Source organism: Elgaria multicarinata, chromosome 19 (assembly GCF_023053635.1).
Source record: "Elgaria multicarinata webbii isolate HBS135686 ecotype San Diego chromosome 19, rElgMul1.1.pri, whole genome shotgun sequence".
NCBI classification, from domain to species: domain Eukaryota; kingdom Metazoa; phylum Chordata; class Lepidosauria; order Squamata; family Anguidae; genus Elgaria; species Elgaria multicarinata.
Genome location: NC_086189.1, coordinates 7493305 through 7512458, shown reverse-complemented (window position 1 = coordinate 7512458; position 19154 = coordinate 7493305). Strand labels below are relative to the sequence as shown.

The 19154-nt window shown below is 48.4% G+C and overlaps 1 protein-coding gene across 1 annotated transcript in view; it reads right to left on the bottom strand.

Annotated features, from left to right (window-relative positions):
• The window catches only part of COL27A1 (collagen type XXVII alpha 1 chain), a 309507-nt gene extending 301422 nt beyond the window's left edge, over positions 1-8085 (bottom strand). Inside the window, exon 1 of the mRNA XM_063144913.1 lies at positions 7652-8085. Within this exon, the coding sequence (XP_063000983.1) occupies positions 7652-7716 (65 nt within the window). The 5' untranslated portion in view covers positions 7717-8085. The remainder of the gene's footprint in view (positions 1-7651) is intronic.
• Between the last annotated feature and the right edge of the window lie 11069 nt (positions 8086-19154).

Below are 19154 nucleotides of genomic sequence, written 5' to 3'. Positions count from 1 at the left end.
GCTGTCTACAGTCTGCAGTTCAGAGCGCTAATGGTTGATTGGGGGAAAGTTCTAAGGGTTCTAGAATAACTCTCCCTCTTAAGAGTCCTTCATCTTTAAGCTGGGATGATCCTCTGTCCGCCTTCCTCTGTAAAAGAAGGCACACGTCCACGCTAGACCTGACCTGCCATTCCTTGGGTGAGATGGGACAGGGATAACCTGGCTTCAGTTGCCCATGCTCTGGTAACCTCCAAATTAGATTACTGCAATGCCCTCTGCGTGGGGCAGCCTTTGAAGACAGTTCGGAAGCTGCAGCTTGTGCAAAAAGTAGCAGCCGGATTGATAACCGGAACCAGAAGGTTCGAACACATAACACCGATTCTGGCCCGCTTGCATTGGCTGCCTATACGTTTCCCAGCCCAATTCAAGGTGCTGGTTTTAACCTATAAAGCCCTACATGGCTTGGGACCACAATACCTGATGGAACGCCTTTCTCGACATGAACCTACCCGTACACTGCACTCAACATCTAAGGTCCTCCTCCGAGTGCCGACTCCGAGGGAAGCTTGGAGGATGGCAACAAGGGAGAGGGCCTTCTTGGTGGTGGCCCCCCAATTATGGAATTATCTCCCCGATGAGGCTCACCTGGCACCAACATTGTTATCTTTTCAGCGCCAGGTCAAGACTTTTCTCTTCTCCCAGGCATTTAACAGCATTTAACAAGATATGCTAAGTTTGTTTGTTTTTAACGGACCCCAGAACTGTTGTTGTTTAAATGGATACTGTTGTTTTATACTGTTGTTTTTATATTTTTGATGGTTTTAAATTTTGTATACTTTTTAATGTTCACTGTTTTTAACTTTTGTAAACCACCCAAACAGCTTCGGCTATGGGGGAGGTATATAAATTTAATAAATAAATAAATAAATCTCAAAGGTTTTAGTATACTAAGTTTAGAGGCCAACCATCTGTCTAGACAACCTTTTGCATAACTGGAAAACACCCCATAAGAGGTGACTCAACGGAGTGACGAAAGATGGCTCAGCGTTCATTTCAGGGGTAAGGTTTCAGAAGCCAACTGAATTTTGCAAGATCATCAAAAGGAGGGCTTAAGATAAATCTCCTTTCCCAATGGCCTAATTGTAAAAAAAAAAAAAAAAAAGGAAAGAGGGGAGGTTGGAGAGAGAGAAAGAAACTCTCTGCTACTATTTTACTTGCTTATTAAAAGAAGATATTGTGGAGCTGGAAAAGGGGCAGACAAGGGTGACTGAAATGATCAAGGGGGCTGGAGCATCTCCCCTATGAACAAGCTGGAGCGTGTTCAGAGGAGGGCAACCAGGATGATCAGGGGTCTGGAAACAAAGCCCTATGAAGAGAGACTGAAGGAACTGGGGGCATGTTTAGCCTGGAGAAGAGAAGATTGAGGGGAGACATGAGAGCGCTCTTCAAGGACTTAAAAGGTTGTCACACAGAGGAGGGCCAGGATCTCTTCTCGATCCTCTCAGAGTGCAGGACACGGAATAAGGGGCTCAAGTGACAGGAAGCCAGATTCCGGCTGGACATCAGGAAAAACTTCCTGACTGTTAGAGCAGTACGACAATGGAACCAGTTACCTAGGGAGGTTGTGGGCTCTCCCACTCTAGAGGCCTTCAAGAGGCAGCTGGACAACCATCTGTCAGGGATGCTTTAGGGTGGATTCCTGCATTGAGCAGGGGGGTGGACTCGATGGCCTTGTAGGCCCCTTCCAACTCTGCTATTCTATGATTCTCTGATTCTATGTAAGGTTGCAACAGCTGGGAGTGTTTAGGCTGGAAAAAGGAAATTAAGGGAAGACATGATAGAGGTGTAGAAAATCATGCCTGGTGTGGAGAATATGGATAAGGAGACATTTTTCTCCCTCTCCCATAATACTAGAACCCGAGATCATCCCGTGAAGCTGATGGGTGGGAGAGTCAGTAAAGATAAAAAGAAGGAACTCTTCACACAACGCATAGTTAAACTATGGAATTCGCTACCACAAGATGTAGTGATGGCCACCCATTTGGATGGCTTGAAATGTACGGGGTAGATAAATTCCTGGAGGAGGAGGCTATCAATGGCTACTAGTCCTGATAGCTAAGTGCTACCTCCAGTAGAAGAGGCAGCAAGCCTATGTACACCAGTTGCTGGGGAACATGGGTGGGAGGATGCTGCCCTGCTTGTGGGTTCCTGGTCGACAGCTGGTTGGCCACTGTGTGAACAGAGTTCTGGACTAGATGGATTCTTGGTCTGATCCAGCATGGCTCTTTTTATGTTATGAGGAGTGGGACATGAATTAATTCTTCTCCTAACCATATGAAATAAAAAATCCCTCCACATAGTAAGCAGCCGTGCCTGGGGAAAGGGTTCTAAGGGCGCAATGCTTTGCATGCTTAGGCGGAAAAAACTCCTACAATTCCCGGCATTTCCCCTGATTTTATGTGAGACTGCAAAACAAGAGGAAATAAGAAAATTTGATTGTGTTCATCAGGGGCTCAATAAGGACTATGGTTTCTATGCACTTTATAAAGGCTCTTAATATGCAATCCTATGCATGTTTAGACAGAAAAAAAGCCTACAACTCCCAGCATGCTCCAGCTAGCCATGCATAGTAACATAGTGTTCCTCCAGGTACGCTAGTTTAGGGAAGCTCCCTTTTACCAGGCCAGGCCAGATACGTCCAACTAGCCCAGTATTGCGTAATGTGACTGGCCACAGGTCTTCAGGGTCTCAGATCAAGATCTATGGTGCAACCCCTCGTGGAACGCTGTGCATAGTTCTAGACGCCGCACCCCAAAGAAGGTGCAGCAAAGGGCAACCAAAATGATCAAGGGGTGGGAGCAACACCCCTTCGAGGAAAGGTTTGAACATTTGGGGCTGTTCAGCTTCGGGAAAAGGCGAAAACAGGATGGTTGTTCTAGATTGTAGGACCCTTGGGGCAGAGACTTGAGCTCTCAATCTTTGAGCAGATGAGGGTAGTAACAAGAACCAACAGATGATGGTCTCATTTGCTTGGAGTCAATTTTACATGTCCTATTCAAAGAACAAAGCTGGGTAGAGTGGAGGTGGGATTCACTGAGTTCAATGTTGTTTTTCCCGTTGTATTTTTTACCTCCATCTTTCTTTCTTTTTTTCTGCTCTGCCTCCGTTTGCCCTACTGCGCCCCATTGACCCGCCCCACTGGGTTGGTAACTACAAACCGATTTCAAAGCCGGTGTTCAAATGTTCTGCGACTTCGCTAGGGAAGTAATACCTTTCTTAAGACAACTTAAAGATCACGTGCAAACTTTGGGGATTCACTGATCTCTTCATCAGGGAAGATGTGACCAAAAATCAGGTTAGTGGATGTTTGAAACTGAATGGGTCTAGCCAGAAATCCAGCAAGCCTTCCCACACAATGTGTGGGGCAAAAAATACTGTGCTTCTGAACCTACGAACTACACACATTTGGTAGGCACATCCTCCACAAATGTGTGAAATAGTTCTTTTAAAGCCATTTGAGCTAGTTCATGCCCTTCCTTGAAATGTTAATCCCCCTTGCTTTTCAGGCTCCCCACAGCCACCCAAAGAGGGCTTGCCCCTCAGTTTGGCAGCAGTACCAACCCACTGGGGCTGTTCACACAACGCTCTAACCCACACTCAGCGATTGAGTGTGAGTTGTTCTGAACCGTGGCTTGTGTGCTGATCTGTGGGTTAGCGTGTTGTCTGAATGCAGCCAGGGTAGCTTGTTAGCCAGGCAATGTGGCTTATTTTTCTCAAAAAAGCCAACTTGACCCATGGCTTGTTGTTGGCCTGTTCAGAGTGGCATGGTTAACAAGCCACTCTAGCTGAGTTCAGACCACACAATAATACACCCCGTGGAAACCATGATGTGTTCAGACAACCCACTAACCCACAGTTCAACAAACAACCCACGGTTCAAAACAACCCACTGAGTGTAGCATCCCCTCTACCTCTGGCTTCCCCAACCTCATGCCCTCCAGATGTGGTGGGACCCCAATTCCCAGCATCCCCAGATGCTTCCACACATACACACCCACACTCTTTTTATTTTCCCTTTGCTACATCTCAGGTGTGTTTAACAGTCCAACTCCCTCCTGACTTTCACTTTTGACAGCTGTCGCATCTGCTTCTCCCATCCACCTGTGGCAGGTGTTTCTCTCTCTCTCTCTCTCTCTCTCTCTCTCTCTCTCACATACACACACACACCATCTCCACCCCCTTGCAAAGGCTGACGGAAAAAGAGAAGGTAGGCTTGGGCAAAAGGTGGGGGGAATAATTACCTCCGTTTCCAGACATGCTGAAGCCAAGTCTGGGCAAAACGGAAATGTTTTGGCACAGGTTTTCTGCTAAGCCAACGCACACACACACACACACAGGGTTGATGGATACCTTTCGGCATAGCCTGCCACAGGCAGTCTCACCCTGTGCGTCAAATGTGCAGCAGATGTTCCACGGGGCAGGGGTAAACAGGGCGTTATGGCTGTAGGAAGATGCCTTAACCCAGGTCAGATGCACCAACGGCTCTCGAGTAGATCAGTTTTTATTATTTAAACCAAAACAAAAAACACCTGAACTTCCAATACAGTATTATATATGCCAGCTTTGCTCAGCCCGCTAACCTCTAGAAGCATCGGACTACAGCTCCCAACGTCTCCAGTGCCCCTGCTGGCTGGGGATGATAGGGGTTGTAGTGTAGCACACGTGGAAGGTGCCAAACTAGGGAAAACTTAACTGCTCTGGAACATAAGAACGTGGCAAGCTGCCTTGGACTGAGTGAGACCCAGGGTCCATTGAGCCCAGTATTGTTGACACAGACTGGCAGCAGCGATTCTCCAAGGTTTCAAGCAGGATTCTTTCCCAGACCTACCCGGAGAAGCCGGGGGTCGAACCCGGAGCCTCCTGCATGCAAGGCAGGTGCTCTGTCACAGAGCCATGGCCCCTCCCCATCTACTGCCTGTCTCCCCAAAGAGAGGTCTTTTGGAGGCTGTGCTAACCACCATCCGGTTGGGCTCGCTCTCCAGCCTATGTTTGCCTGCCATGACGAAGGGTAGCAGGGTCTTTGAACTGGAGATTGACTCCAGCCCCTTCCGCCTCCAAAGCCCAAACTGAGCTTCGATCTGCCTTCCCCAGCGCCGTCCGCTCTGACTGGCAGCATCTCCCTATGATCTCAAGCAAAGCTCTTTCCCCAGCTTTGCACATCCCTAATGCAACTCCCTCCAGGTGTTTTGGAATTCTGACACCCATCTGCTGCAGCCAGCATGGCCAGTGGTCAGGAATGCTGGGAGTCGTAGTCCAAAACATATGCAGGGCACCAAGCAGGGGAAGGCTGTCCTGTTGTGTCCCCTTTTGCAGGGGAGAATCCTCAGCTTGAAGGTGTCCCCTATTTGAAGGGTGTCCAACCCAAGTCCAGGTTAAAGATTTTAAAAAGTAAGAAGCTAGGAGGACAACCAGGAGCCTTGGGGGGCGGGGGGCAGCTGCACCTGGATAAACACTGGTCCCCTGAGCAGGTTCTGCACTGCTGCTTTATAACGGGATTGACAACGGTTGAGGCCCAGGACACATTCCATATACCGTTTTCAAAGTCATCTCTTCGGTGTAGATCTGGCCCCGGACACAGTCTTCCTCACTCCGGTGAGGTGCATTACATCCCTTACTTAAACTATCGTCGTGATTTCTAAGCTTACATCTATACCTATGTGCCACCACTTTGCTTGAAAAGGGGGTTGGGACAAATTCCTGGAGGAGGAGAAGAAGGCCATCAATGAAGGCTCCTAGCCCTGATGGCTGCGTGCTCCTTCCAGTCTCCGGGGCAGTATGCCTATATACACCAGGTGCTGGGGAACATGGGTGCTGTGGCACTCATGTTCCCCAGGTAGCTGGTGGGCCGCTGCATGGACAGAGTGCTGGACTAGATGGACCCTTGGTCCGATCCAGCAGGGCTCTTCTGATATGCAAATTTGATGCAAATCTGTATCACCCACCCCGTAACACCGACATGGTGCCTTTAACTGGAAATGCCGGGGGGCCTGAACCCTGGGACCTACAGGCTGCCACTGAGCTCTGGGCCGGGAGACACGGAGAGGTTTAGATTCTGCCAAGCGATGGTTCTTGTCTGCACACCTAATCCGTCGCCCTTCGTCGCTTGGTGGTGGGGTTCACCCCACAGCCTTCTCCAGAGTAGGGTGACCATACGAAAAGGAGGACAGGGCTCCTGTATCTTTAAAGTTGTATAGAAAAGGGAATTTCAGCAAGTGTCATTTGAATGCATGTAGCACCTGGTGAGATTTTGTCTTCCTCATAACAGTTAAAGCTGCAGGAGTCCTGCCCTCTTGACCAGATACAAAAGAGAGGAGGGCACCTGCATCTTTAACTATTGCGATGAAGAGGGAATTTCACCAGATGCTGTATGCATACAAATGATACCTGCTGAAAGTACCTTTTCTCTACAACTGTTAAAGATACAGGAGCCCTGTCCTCCTTTTCATATGGTCACCCTACTCCAGAGGCCGGGTCCAGCCTGGTGCTGCCTTAGTAGCCATGCCTCTCCTCCTCTTCATTCTCCCCCACCCCGCCCCTCAGCAGAAGAATGAATCCCTAAAGCACAAGTACAACCAAGGGAGCGTCTACAAATCATCATCGTCTTCAGCAGCGCAAGCAAGCGGACTTAACCCCTTGGCTTCTGGTTTCTTCCCCCTTAAGGGGCAGATCAAAGTGCACAGGAAGGTGGAAGAAACTTTGAGTGTATTAGTAGTAAGAGGGATAGGGTTTTTCCCCTTTTTTAAGGCTCTTTTTTCTTAAGTTAGTTCAGTTTTCACAGCTGATTTATTTACATTTTTAATGGGGGGGGGACTGAAAAGTCAAAGATGCTCAGCTCTCCCAGGCACTCCCCCTTCCCAAGCCACACAGTCCAAAAGGAGGGGGCGCGCAATTCCTGTATCACATTCCCTTTTGCACACACAGATGCACAGAGTCAGCTTTGTAAACTGGACAGATTTCCTGCCGCTCCGGTCTTCCCACCCCCAGTCAGAGAGAAAACTTCCCCAAGCCTCCCCTCCCCCAGGTCCCTACATCCCCCTTTTCCTACGCCCCCCCCCCCCCGCCCCGCTTTTCCAAACTTTTCTTCTTCTTCTTCCCTTCGGTCCATCCTGGGAGTTTCTTTTTAAATGATGAAGTTGATGGATTGCGCTGCACTCAAATCAGGGACGTTTCCTGCCAAAACCCAGACCCCAAACCGGCAGGCGCCAAATCTGCATTCCACACACACACACAGGTCTCCTCACCCTCCAGCCCTTCACAACTCCGCCTGTCCCTTGACCAAACGCCCCTCGCCCGGCACACCCACAGGCACAAGCCGGGCCGGATCTACACTACCACTTTAAAGCGCTTTATAACAGTTTTGACAACTGTTGGGGCTCAGGACACCCTCCGTATACTGTTGTCAAAACTGTTATAAAGCGCTTTAAAGCAGTAGTGTGGATCCCGGTTCCCACCAGGATCTACACCACTGCTTTAAAACGGTTTATAACAGTAGTGACAACTGTTGAGGCCCAGGACACACTCTCTATACAGTCTTCAAAACATTTTCAAAGTGTTATATCCTGCTTAGTGTAGATCGGACCCTGGTCCTGCAGACTAGAGACTTTACACTCACCCCCTTGATGCTGCTGCTGCGGTCGCTGCCTTGAGTTTGGAGACCGGTTCTAATGCCACCTTCATCACGTTCCCTTAGTACATTGTTTCGCAGTGATCCCTCAGAAAGCCGACTTCGGGGTGCATCCTTCTCCTTGACTGCTTCCAAAGAGGGGTTGTGGGGTTCAGCTTCGTGGCCCTGGGGCGCAAAGGGGGCGCGTTTCTTCCTTCTCTTTCTCCTTCTTCTTCTCCTCTTCTCTTTTCCTCTCTTTCTCTCGCTCTCTTCTCCGGAGTCCTTTTTTTGCTGGCAGAAGACTTTTGAAGCCCATTTAAGTCTCCGATCGCGAATGCCTTTGAGGGGCGGAAAGGGGAGAAGAGAAAGAAGACGTTGGGAAACTAGGATCTCGCATGGTCGCCTGCTTTTTCGACCCTCCTCGGGATTAAATCCCCAAGAACGTCTTGTTCTTCTGATTCAAATAATTTTTTTTTTTAAAAAAAAAATGAAATGCAAAACGATCTCGGTTAAGAGAAGATGTGGTTTTCTTCTCCTTCCCACTGCCTCTAATGCGAGTTTAGTTTGCCCGGTTTGGGTTTTATTTGGGGGGCTTGATGGCAGAGTGTGTCAAGCATGAGTTTAGGTTCTGCATTTGCAAATACAGATGCTGTTCTTCCGCCTCTGGACTTGCAAGAGAGGAAAAAGAAATGAAAGAGGGGGGGGGGAGTTTAGTTTTTTAAAAATAAATTAAGGAGCTCTCTGTCAGTGCTTCTCTCTGCTGCCCTCTAGTGAAGGGATGAAAGAGGAGCACTTGGAACTTTTTGGGAAGTGGAGTGGAGAAGTTTTTGGCTATTTCTCAGACTGCGATCCTCCGATACAAACATACCTGGGGAGCAGGGCCAGGCAAAGCTGGTAATAGGCCTGCCCCAGACAGGAAATGTAGGCCCCATTTCAAACTGCTCATTAAGTACTTTTTTAATCAGTTCTAAATACATATGATTTATAAACGATTTATTTAAAAGTTAATGGCAAGCACTTTTATTCAAGACGTATATAAGACATCACTTCTTCACATTCAGAAATGCTTTACGTGCTTTTCTTTGGGCATATTCATCAACAACAGAAAAATGAAGTGACTTTGCCCAGGGGTACTCGGAGTAGGCCCCCTCAAAATCATAGGCCCATGCCCACTGCCCACCCACACACCCTCTGCCCAGCCCTGCCCTGCCTCATTGGTCTGGTTCAGTCAACAGGCTAAACCATGCTGCTTTAACCACAAAATGGTTAAGGCATTCCCTTATAGAATCACAGAATAGTAGAGTTGGAAGGGGCCTACAAGGCCATCGAGTCCAACCCCCTGCTCAATGCAGGAATCCACCCTAAAGCATCCCTGACCAATGGCTGTCCAGCTGCCTCTTGATGCCTCTAGTGTGGGAGAGCCCACAACCTCCCTAGGTCACGTGTTCCATTGTCATACTGCTCTAACAGTCAGGAAGTTTTTCCTGATGTCCAGCCAGAATCTGGCTTCCGTAATTTATTTATTTTACTTATTACATTTTTATACCGCCCACTTAGCCGAAGCTCTCTGGGCGGTTCACAAAAATTAAAACCATAATAAAACAATCAACAGGTTAAAAACACAAATACAAAATACAGTATAAAAAGCACAACCAGGATAAAACCACACAGCAAAAATTGATATAAGATTAAAATACAGAGTTAGAACAGTAAAATTTAAATTTAAGTTAAAATTAAGTGTTAAAATACCGAGAGAATAAAAAGGTCTTCAGCTGGCGACGAAAGGAGTACAGTGTAGGTGCCAGGCGGACCTCTCTGGGGAGCTCATTCCACAACCGGGGTGCCACAGCAGAGAAGGCCCTCCTTCTAGTAGCCACAACCACAAACTTTTTGTGGTTAAGCAGCATGGTTTAGCGTGTTGTCTGAACCAGGCCATTGAACTTAACAGGACTTACTTCTGAGTAGATTTGAATGAGACTGCACTGCAACTCTTTTGTAAAAGGGAAATTGAGGCTGCGCTCCTTCTACATACACACTTGCCTGAGAGTAAATATTATTGGACCCAACAGGAGTTACTTCGGAGTAGACATTACACACACACACACACGTGTGTCCTTTCCCTTTAAATGTGTGGGATACAGCACCCATCCTCTCCAGCCAGCCTGGCCGGTGGGTATGTCAGCAGAGGATAATGGGGGTTGTAGTCCACCACACAGCTGAAGAGTGCCAGGTTTGGGGGCGCTAAACTGCATTAGAGCATTGGGCTGGGAAAAGATTCTCTCCTGCCCCCACCCACCCTGTGTTTTTAATTTGCACCTATAATTGAGAAAGTGAAAAAGGAGAGTGACATTTTAAACACCTTCTCCCCTGTTAAACAAAAACTATGCAGAAATCAGTCGTATTTATTTATTTATTTTATTACATTTATATACCACCCCATAGCCGAAGCTCTCTGGGCGATTTACAATAAATAATAATAATAATAATAATAATAATAATAATAATAATAATAATAATACCACAACGTGCTCTTCGTAGGTGCAGTGGGAAAGAAAAAACACACGTGTATTTGATTAAGTGGCCTCTAGTCCACCAGGAGAAGAGCCTTTAGTGTGGTGGCCCCTTTCCTTTGGAACTCCCTGCCCCTGGAGGTCAAGCAGGTGCCAACACCAGGCTGCTTCCGGTGCCTCCTGAAAACATGTTTCAAGAAGCCTTCCCCAACTGACTAGCTGGTGTTTTTCCAGCTCCTTTTAATTTGGCTTTTTAATCTTATTTCTTTTACTGTTTATATCTATGTTCACCACTCTGGAATCTGTGTTAGATCATTGAGGGGTACATAAATGTTGTAAATAAATAAATAATGGTCGGGGGCAGGGAGCCTACATCCCAAGAACTCTGTGCAATGCTATGTGTGTTTACTCAGAAGTAAGCTCCTGGGTGCTCAATGGGGCTTACTCCAGGTAAGTGCGCACTGGATAGCAGCCACAGCACATAAGGTATCACAAGGGGCCTTTATTTATTTATTTATTTATTACATTTCTATACCACCCAATAGCCGAAGCTCTCTGGGCGGTTCACAAACATTAAAATCATAGTAAGACAACCAACAGGTTAAAAGCACAAATACACAATACAATATAAAAAGCACTTGCCTTCCCCCTTGTGCTTGCACAGCTAGCTTTCTAGGGCTGGGGCGGGTGTGTGTGTAAATGGACTCAGACAGGTAAGCTAAAAAGTGAGGTCAGGTCAAGGGGGGGCGGGTGGTAAACTGCCTATAATGTTGAGCTCTCCTTGTACTTCTAAAGCAGCCTTCCACAACCTCGCGCCCTCCGGAGGCGTGGGACTACATATCCCATCACCGCCGCTGGAGATGATGGGATTTGTAGTCCTACGCCTCCAGAGGGCGCGAGGTTGGGGAAGGCTCTTCTAAGAAACTTCTGGGATCGTGTAAAAGATTTCCCCTCCACGCACTTCAATACACCAGACAGGTTAACCATTCTCCCTTTGAGCTCTCTTTCCAAATCGGATCAGTTTGGTCCACGGGCGATAAGGAGGGGTGGGAGAGAAATTCTCCAGGTATCTGGAGTTAAGGCGGGACCCCGTTTTCCAAATTCCCAGCTACGTTAAGCCGAACTACTACATCCATGAGCTCCGTTTGATTGTTTTATGGCTTTAAGTCTTATTAGCCCGCGTAGAAGAAACCAGAGAAGAGCTGCCGCGGTTTCTAATCCGGCGCAGTGAAACAGGGTCATACATCAGTTTAGAATTCGATCCCGGAGGCTGCTGTGCTCCTCTGCACACTAGTCAACATGCATAGGGTCGCACTGTTGGCCTGACGACTTCAGGGCAGCCTTTCGCCCATCACGGCGCCCTGTCCAGGTGGGCTTGGACTACAACTCCCATCACCCCGAGATGGCAGCGGACGATGGGAGTTGTAGTGCAGGGAAGGCTGCGATCTTGAGGAAACCCCATTGTGGGTTCCCAGCTGCAGAACTCACTCGCTAAGAGCTACCCACACACATACACACTCCCTACCTGTAAAAAGTGATCACACCTGTGTGTGTTTAAAAAAGGAAAGCAGCGGGCAATCAAGAAAGCAGCGATGCTTTGATAAAAGAGCAAGAACATCACTGCAGGAATCGCCGGAGGGGGGAATATCTGGGGTTATTATTTCCCTCTTTCATTCCAGTTAAGGGTTTACAACACTCACACACACACCCCTAGAACGCTTTGAGGTTAATCTGTCATGGAATATACCAGGCATGAACATCTACATTTCCAGTTCAGCCTCTGCAGGTCTCTTCAGAAGTAAGCCCCGTTGAATTCAATGGGACTTACTCCCAAGTAAGCACGTCTAGGGTTGTGGCTGAAACACCCCTCCGTTGTCCCCCATCTTTGATGGCGTGCACTTACGCTGGCGATCGGCGGATCAGGGCGCAGCCATTGGTCTCTCGGCTTCTCAAATCTGGTCTCTTGGTGCGTTTGTTGGTCTGCTTCTTCTCTCTCTCCTCCGCCTCTCAGTTTGATTGCCGAGCGAAGGAAACGCCACGCCTCGAGAAATCCAAAATCCCACCCACCCCTTTCAAAGGTCCGGTTGCCCTTGATCCATCTCAAGGTAGTCCTGGCCTCTGGGGCTGCTTGTTGCAGGTGGCTCCCTGGGATGCTGGAAACGGTTCGGTCCAGGGAGAAGGTGGCTTTGGAAAGACTGATGCCTGATGCTTGGGAGGAGAGGGAGGCGGAAGGAGGGGTGTGTGCAAGTGATGTGCTGTAGAGAGGTGTCTCTTGCGGGACCGCCTTTGTCCTTTTAAAGAGCCGTGGGGACTTGGCATGGGGGGCGGGGGGGGGCGTTGGCTTGAGCCAGGTGTCTGGTTACAGTCAAAGCTTTGCAGCTTATTGGGCAAGTAGCCCGGCCTCCAGAGGGCAGAGCCAGGCCTGCGCTGCTGTGTAAAGCCCAAGACGTGCCATGGCGAACGGAGGGGCCTGCCCTCCTGCATGGCACCCCCTTGCCAGGCCAAGAAGAAAAATCCGGTTTGACACAGCCCCCTGCTTTGCAGGCAGAAGGTCCCAGGTTCGAATCCCGGCATCTCCAGGCAAGGCTGGGGAAACTCCTGCCTGAAAGCCGCTGCTGCCCGTCAGTGTCGACAATACTGGGTTGGATGGACCAAGGCGCTGACTCCGTATAGGGCAGCTTCCTGTGTTTCTCGGAAGGCCGCAGAATCAGAGCTTGGGAGGAAGAGCAGGACTATAAGGAAGAACGGAGCCTGCACAAGAGCAGCAGGCTGTGAGGATGAAAACATTGAAATCGTAGAATTTTAGCAGCTTTCCCCAACCAGGAGCCTCCAGATGTTTTGGACTTCAACTCCCACCAGCCCCAGCCAGCAAGGCTGGGAGTCCAAAATAGCTGGAGGGCACCAATTGGGGAAGGTGGAATTAGAGGCTCGAAAGGGTCCTTGGAGGTCATTTAGTCCAACCCCCTGGCACAGCGCAGGATCACCAATGCAGGATGGATCTGCAGCATACCTGCCTGAATACTTCTCACGGCAGCCGGTTCTGCCATCCAAGGAATCGTGCCATTAAGACATTTCTCCTAAAGTTTGTCCAAAATCTGCTTCTCTGACATTTCCACCCATTGGTTCAAGTCTCATGCCAGTTGAACAGCTAGAATGGGCCGGAGATGTGGGCGGCGCACATGCTCTGTATGCTATATTTCTTAAATCCACAGACAGACAGACCCCTTTCACAGTACAGCTTTACATCACTCCAGGACCTAGCAGAAGAAATGTCCAATTGACTTCAACAGGAGATAGGACATTTGAAATAGAAGCTGTCCCCGTATCAATAACCACCCTGGCCACATCGCACTGGCAAGCATCCAAATTGGTTGGGAAAGGGTTTCAGGGGGGAAAGAGAATTAAAAACTCTGTGTTACAGGAAATTAAATTGCTGTGAACGCCTACTCCACTTCTTGGATGAGCAATTGTCGATACACAGTTGGGTATGAAAGCAATGCTATCCAGGTTTGTGTGAACAGCAGCTATAACAACATTTGGCATTATAACATGATGGAGGTATCCCAGGGTAAAATGGGAAGCTTTGTCTCCCAGGATGACCCCACAGTGACTGCTAACAGGGGACAGTATAGCCTATGGTGATGTGCACAAACTATAGGAATCCACAGGAACAACCACTTCTGGTGACCATGTTGTTGTCATCGTTGTCGTCAACTGAGACTCAGAGAACTGGAGATATTACTTCATCTCCATTTGGTTTCTGATTCTGGACTCAATTAAAAGTGCTGTTTTTCACTTTTAAACCCCTAACAGGCTTGGGGCCAGGTTACCTCTGGGGCTACTTAGTCCCATATGGTTTTGCCCGCTGTTTAAAAGTGGCATCTGAGACTCTGCTGGTGGTCCTGCCCTTACATGAACTCTGATAGGTGGAGAGCCATGACAGAGCCTTTCCGGTGGTGGCACCAAGACTGTGGAATTCCTCCACCTTGGAGATCCCTTGGGCTCCTTATTAGAATATAAAAGAAGCCCTGTTGGATTAAACCAAAAACCTATCGAGGCCTGCATTGTTCCCAGAGATGCCTCTGAGAAACTGAACCCGGGACCTTTTGCATGGAATTTTTGCTTAGAAAATTGTGTTTTTTAAATTAGCACACACAATTACTTTCTGCTAAATAAATTACATCAAACCACTCGCGCCTTCCAAGCTGCTACAGCAGACTTTAGGGGTGTGCTCCGCTCCGTTTCGGATCCCTGAATCCGAAGCGGAGCAGCCGGTCCGCACCTCTGACGCCCAGTTCTGGAGCGGATATGGGGAAGTGCAGAGCGGTTCGGAGAGGTTCGGAATGGTCCAAAGCCATTTGGACTGTTCCGAAGCTCCGGACCCAGGTAAGTGGGGGAGGGGAGCTTACCTGGCTCCCCCGTCCGCTGCCGCCGCAGTCCATATGGTGATGGCGGCGAAGCCAGGTAAGGAGGGAGGGGGGTTTACCTGGCTCCATTGTGGTTTGGGCGGCAGCTTCAACTTAGGCCCAGGCTGCCCTGGGTTCCTTGGAGGAAAAAAGGCAGGATATAAATGCAAATAATAATAATAATAATAATAATAATAATAATGTAATGAGGGACAAATGCGCTGGTGGAGAAGCAACGGAAAGGAAACGCGATTTCCCCCTGTGATTTTCCTGAGAGTATTTCTTTCTTCCTTAGCAAACTTCTGTTTCTTTTGCTCTAAAACATATCCAGAAGGTAGAAGCAGTGGTGAAGCATGGAATTGGGGAGCGGGGTGGGGCCGGGTAGAGAGAGAAGGAAAATGTTAATTGTGGGCACGCACGTGGCATTACAGGGTGAGGCCACAAGACTATGACGTCCAAGGTTTAAAATTACCTGGCTCCAGAAATGATCCCCTCAACTTTCCCCGGGAAGAAACGTGAAACATTACAGTCTTAACCGACAAGTGGATTTGCAATGGGGGTAGGTAGCAGAGCACTCCCGTTTTCTCTCACACATGCACACACTTTCCCAAGCTACCTCAAACCACATCTGACCTCTGCCTGGCAGCGTGGCATTTCTTACTTTCCCTGGGATAGATCTCTGAGCTCGAAAACGCTCCCCTAACACGGAGCCACAAAAATTACATATCATGGCTGAGAGCTTTGACTTGACCTGGGCGGGCAGTGAACTCACTTGGCCGCAAAGGTACAGCACAGGTTGTTCAAAAGTTTGAGACTGCAAGCCCAGAGGACAATTACTTCTGACAGCAGCTAATTCCAAAAGTTTGGAAGTGAATAGCAATGCACCAAAACAAAGCCAATATTCCATTCCTTTCTTTCTGACTAGTTCAGAAGCTCGTATCCACCTACTAGAATCAGTCTGACAGTAGTCCAAGGAGTATAAAAAACTACTGGAAGCATATTTTTGTGAACCGCCCAGGGAGGTTCAGCTATTGGGCAGTATAAAAATGCAATAAATAAATATTTGGGAGTTTCACAGAGCTCTGCATTGGTCAGGAAAAAACTAACACACATTTGCAAACAACCAAAATTCTCGTTCAAAATATCCGATTCTGTCGATGAATGGACAATGGATCGAAAGTTAGTGGTGGGCAAAAAAATTCTCCCATGAGAATTTTGACCATTCTCATTCAATTTGATAGAAAAGAGATTTAAAGGAGAAGAAATTTTGGAGAAATTCTCATGGCTGGTTCACGGTTCTTAGTTTACCATATGTATGAGATGGCTGAGGAGTAGTGTCCTGTCTTTGTACAGTCACCTCTCCTCCTTGACTTCCCACACTTCCTGCCCAAGGACATTTTAAATTTATACTTCTCGTAGGGCCTTTTCAGATCAGGGAGTGGAGGCAGCCTGGAAGACTGTAGAGCAATGGAAAGATGTATAATAGAAAGAAAAATATAGACAGTACCCTCAACCACCTTACAGGGATTGGTTAAGGTCAAAAACACTGCCAACACACATTGAAAATAACTTATAAAATGCCCTGAGAATGAGGCAGAAAAATGGAAGCCCCTTTCATGGGGAAATAAATTTTTCAGGAAATTCCTTTCTTACCCTGTAGGAATAGAATCATAGAATAGCAGAGTTGGAAGGGACCCACAAGGCCATTGAGTCCAACCCCATGCTCAATGCAGGAATAAAAGGGAATAAAAGGATACTCTTCATAGAATCATAAAACAGCAGAGTTGGAAAGGGCCTATAAGGCCATCGAGTCCACTCCCCTGCTCAATGCAGGAATCCACCCTAAAGCATCCCTGACAGGTGGTTGTCCAGCTGCCTCTTGAAGGCCTCTAGGGTGGGAGAGCCCACCACCTCCCTAGGTAACTGGTTCCATTGTCATACTGCTCTAACAGTCAGGACGTTTTTCCTGATGTCCAGTCGGAACCTGGCTTCCTGTAACTTGAGCCCGTTATTCTATGTCCTGCACTCTGGGAGGATCGAGAAGAGATCCTGGCCCTCCTCTGTGTGACAACCTTTGAAGTATTTGAAGAGTATTCAGAATTTCTCCATATCTTCTTCACCATTATTTTTTCGTGGTGGCTGCATTCCCTCCCCCTCAATGCCCTGGAGTGATGCTAGGCTTATGGGGCATTGTGGAGGATGCAAAATGGAGGCCAGGCTGCCAACACAGCTGATGCTGTTGCCACTCGCAGCAGCAATGCAGCAACAACAAAAAACTTAGGAAAAGAAAGAAGCTGTTCTGCAAACCTTGCCATTGGTGATGCCTACCTGTGAGAAACTGTAGGAGAGTTTATTAAGAGAAATTGTCCGTCCATCCCCCAATTCCTCTGCCCACAAATGGGGTAGGGAATTTAGAGAGGTCACTTGTGCTCAGCTCTAATCGAAAGATGCATGACCCAGAATGGATTTAACAAAATCTGTACATCCCTAACGGAAGGTACCTTCTTTGCCACATTTCTCTGCAGCTGCGGTCAGAGAAGATTGCGATAGAAGCTAGGAGGTCGTTCCTTCTTTCCTGATTCATACACCAGGGTCTCTGCCTCAAGGCAAATGCAAACTCAATGAGCTAGCCCTGGGCCTTCTACCTTGCTCTTTGGACTATTCAAAAGGTCTAAGAGCTCCATGACACCTACTTTTTTTTTTCTTGGTCTGCATCCACGATTTCCACCTCTGTTTCATTAGCGCGTCAAGCACTGGTCATTTTCACATGCATTGTTGTGCTATTTTTGCCTTGTTTACCTTTTACCTCGCACTCCCTGGTATCGCTGCCCCACCTGCCCCTTCTCCTTCCCCTCCAGTTCATTGGTTCTTGTGGTTGATGGGCATTCTGATAGATGTGGGTGCCTTCCCCCCCCCACCCCATTCTGATTTTGTTGTCTAAACTTTAGCAATTTAGCATTTCATCAGCTTGGCACCTCGTACAGTCGGCAAAAAGAAGAGGGAAGTTGAAACAGGTGGATGATAGAGCAATGAGAGTGGGGGAGTTGGAGCAGCAAAAGTCCATTTGACCAACTCAGCACCCGCCCTCCTCTTTCATCAGCAATACCGCCCTTCAGCGCACACGCCCCCACGAAGGGATGTTCTGCAACATAGCATGAGGATGGCAATACACAGGGATGGAAGGGCGGGTTTATGCCATGTGGAGAGAGAAATACCGCACTTTCCCCGCCACAGAAAAACACGGAAAATGGAGGGGAAGAGGCAAGGTGACTGCAGGACATTCAGTGACGGTCACAGAGCAAAACAGTAAACAAGGCAGGATGACAGTGCAATAAAATGCTGGGGTCATGGAGCTCTATGCCTGGTCAGACTGGAGTAAGAAAATCCAAGTTGCCAGTCATCTTGAGGATAATATCTAGAAGATATGCCTTCTGAGCCTTGAAAGCTAGTATTTGCTTAGTCGCTCCCTAAAATGTTGGACATGGACATGGACAGATCTAACTGGGATAAGTGCTCCATTCAGATGTGGGGCTGCAGCGTGAGCCATGCGCAGCCTTGAGAGCAGGAGTTCAGGAAAGGCTTGCGGCCAGGGCTCAGACCACATCGGGCAGCGAGGCGCTTCCGTTCAAAGGAGCCTTTCACGACCTCTTGGGTGAGGCTTCAAACCCAGCCCAGGAGAGCCGAGAGGGTGAAGCGTGGCTGCCTTGTCTTTCAGGAGGCACCGAGAGCCTTAAAAAAGCACATGGAAAAAAGAGGTAAACAAATAATGCACCGCGCAAGTCGTTTCATTGATACCCACGTCTCAAAAAGACGCTGGAGAAAGGGGCGGGAATGAGCAACACAAATGACGAGAGACTAAATGGGGGGGATTTTAGTTTAGGGGGGAAAGCATGGGGACACAGGACGGAGGTTTATAAAATCAAGCCAGGTGTAAAGCAGCCTTCCCCAACCTTGAGGAATTCAGACATATGGGATTACAGTTCCCAGCCAGGTAAGTTATTTTGGGGGAGAAGGGCAATAGCGGTGGCTGCTCATAGCTGAGGTGTTCACAACAGGCTGCGCCCGCCTCGATCTTGCTCACCTACGCAAGCACTCCTGCTCATAATCTGACACGTCCCCTACCCTGAGAGTAGGGCAGACGCACCTTCTCTCTCCTGCACAGGTACGTCAGCGCGGTGCCTTAATACGTTTCAACACCCAGCCTGCCATTTCGCCCATTGCAGCTTCTTAAGCAAGCAGACTTGGTCACATCGCAACACCACTGCTCTGAACAGGTTGATGGACACTAGTTTCTAGCACACGTGTAGGAACGTTAAGGCATTCTACTGCCAGGGCCAACTCCAGGTTTCAGAAGTTCCTTGGGGCAAGACCCCCTCTATGGGGCCCCTCCCTCGATGAGTCTGTCTTCTCACCAGTATTGCCACCAGCTACTCTTGGCCGTCGTCCTCTTTCCTCATCATTGCTGCCCCATGTTTGCTTGACAGGCAGAGGACCAAAGAGCAGTTAAGCCGTGGCGTCTTCTGCTCCCCCCCCTTCTCACCACCATTGTTGTCTGGGCCAGAGCAAAAGGCAAATGAAAAGGCAAGAGGCAACGGT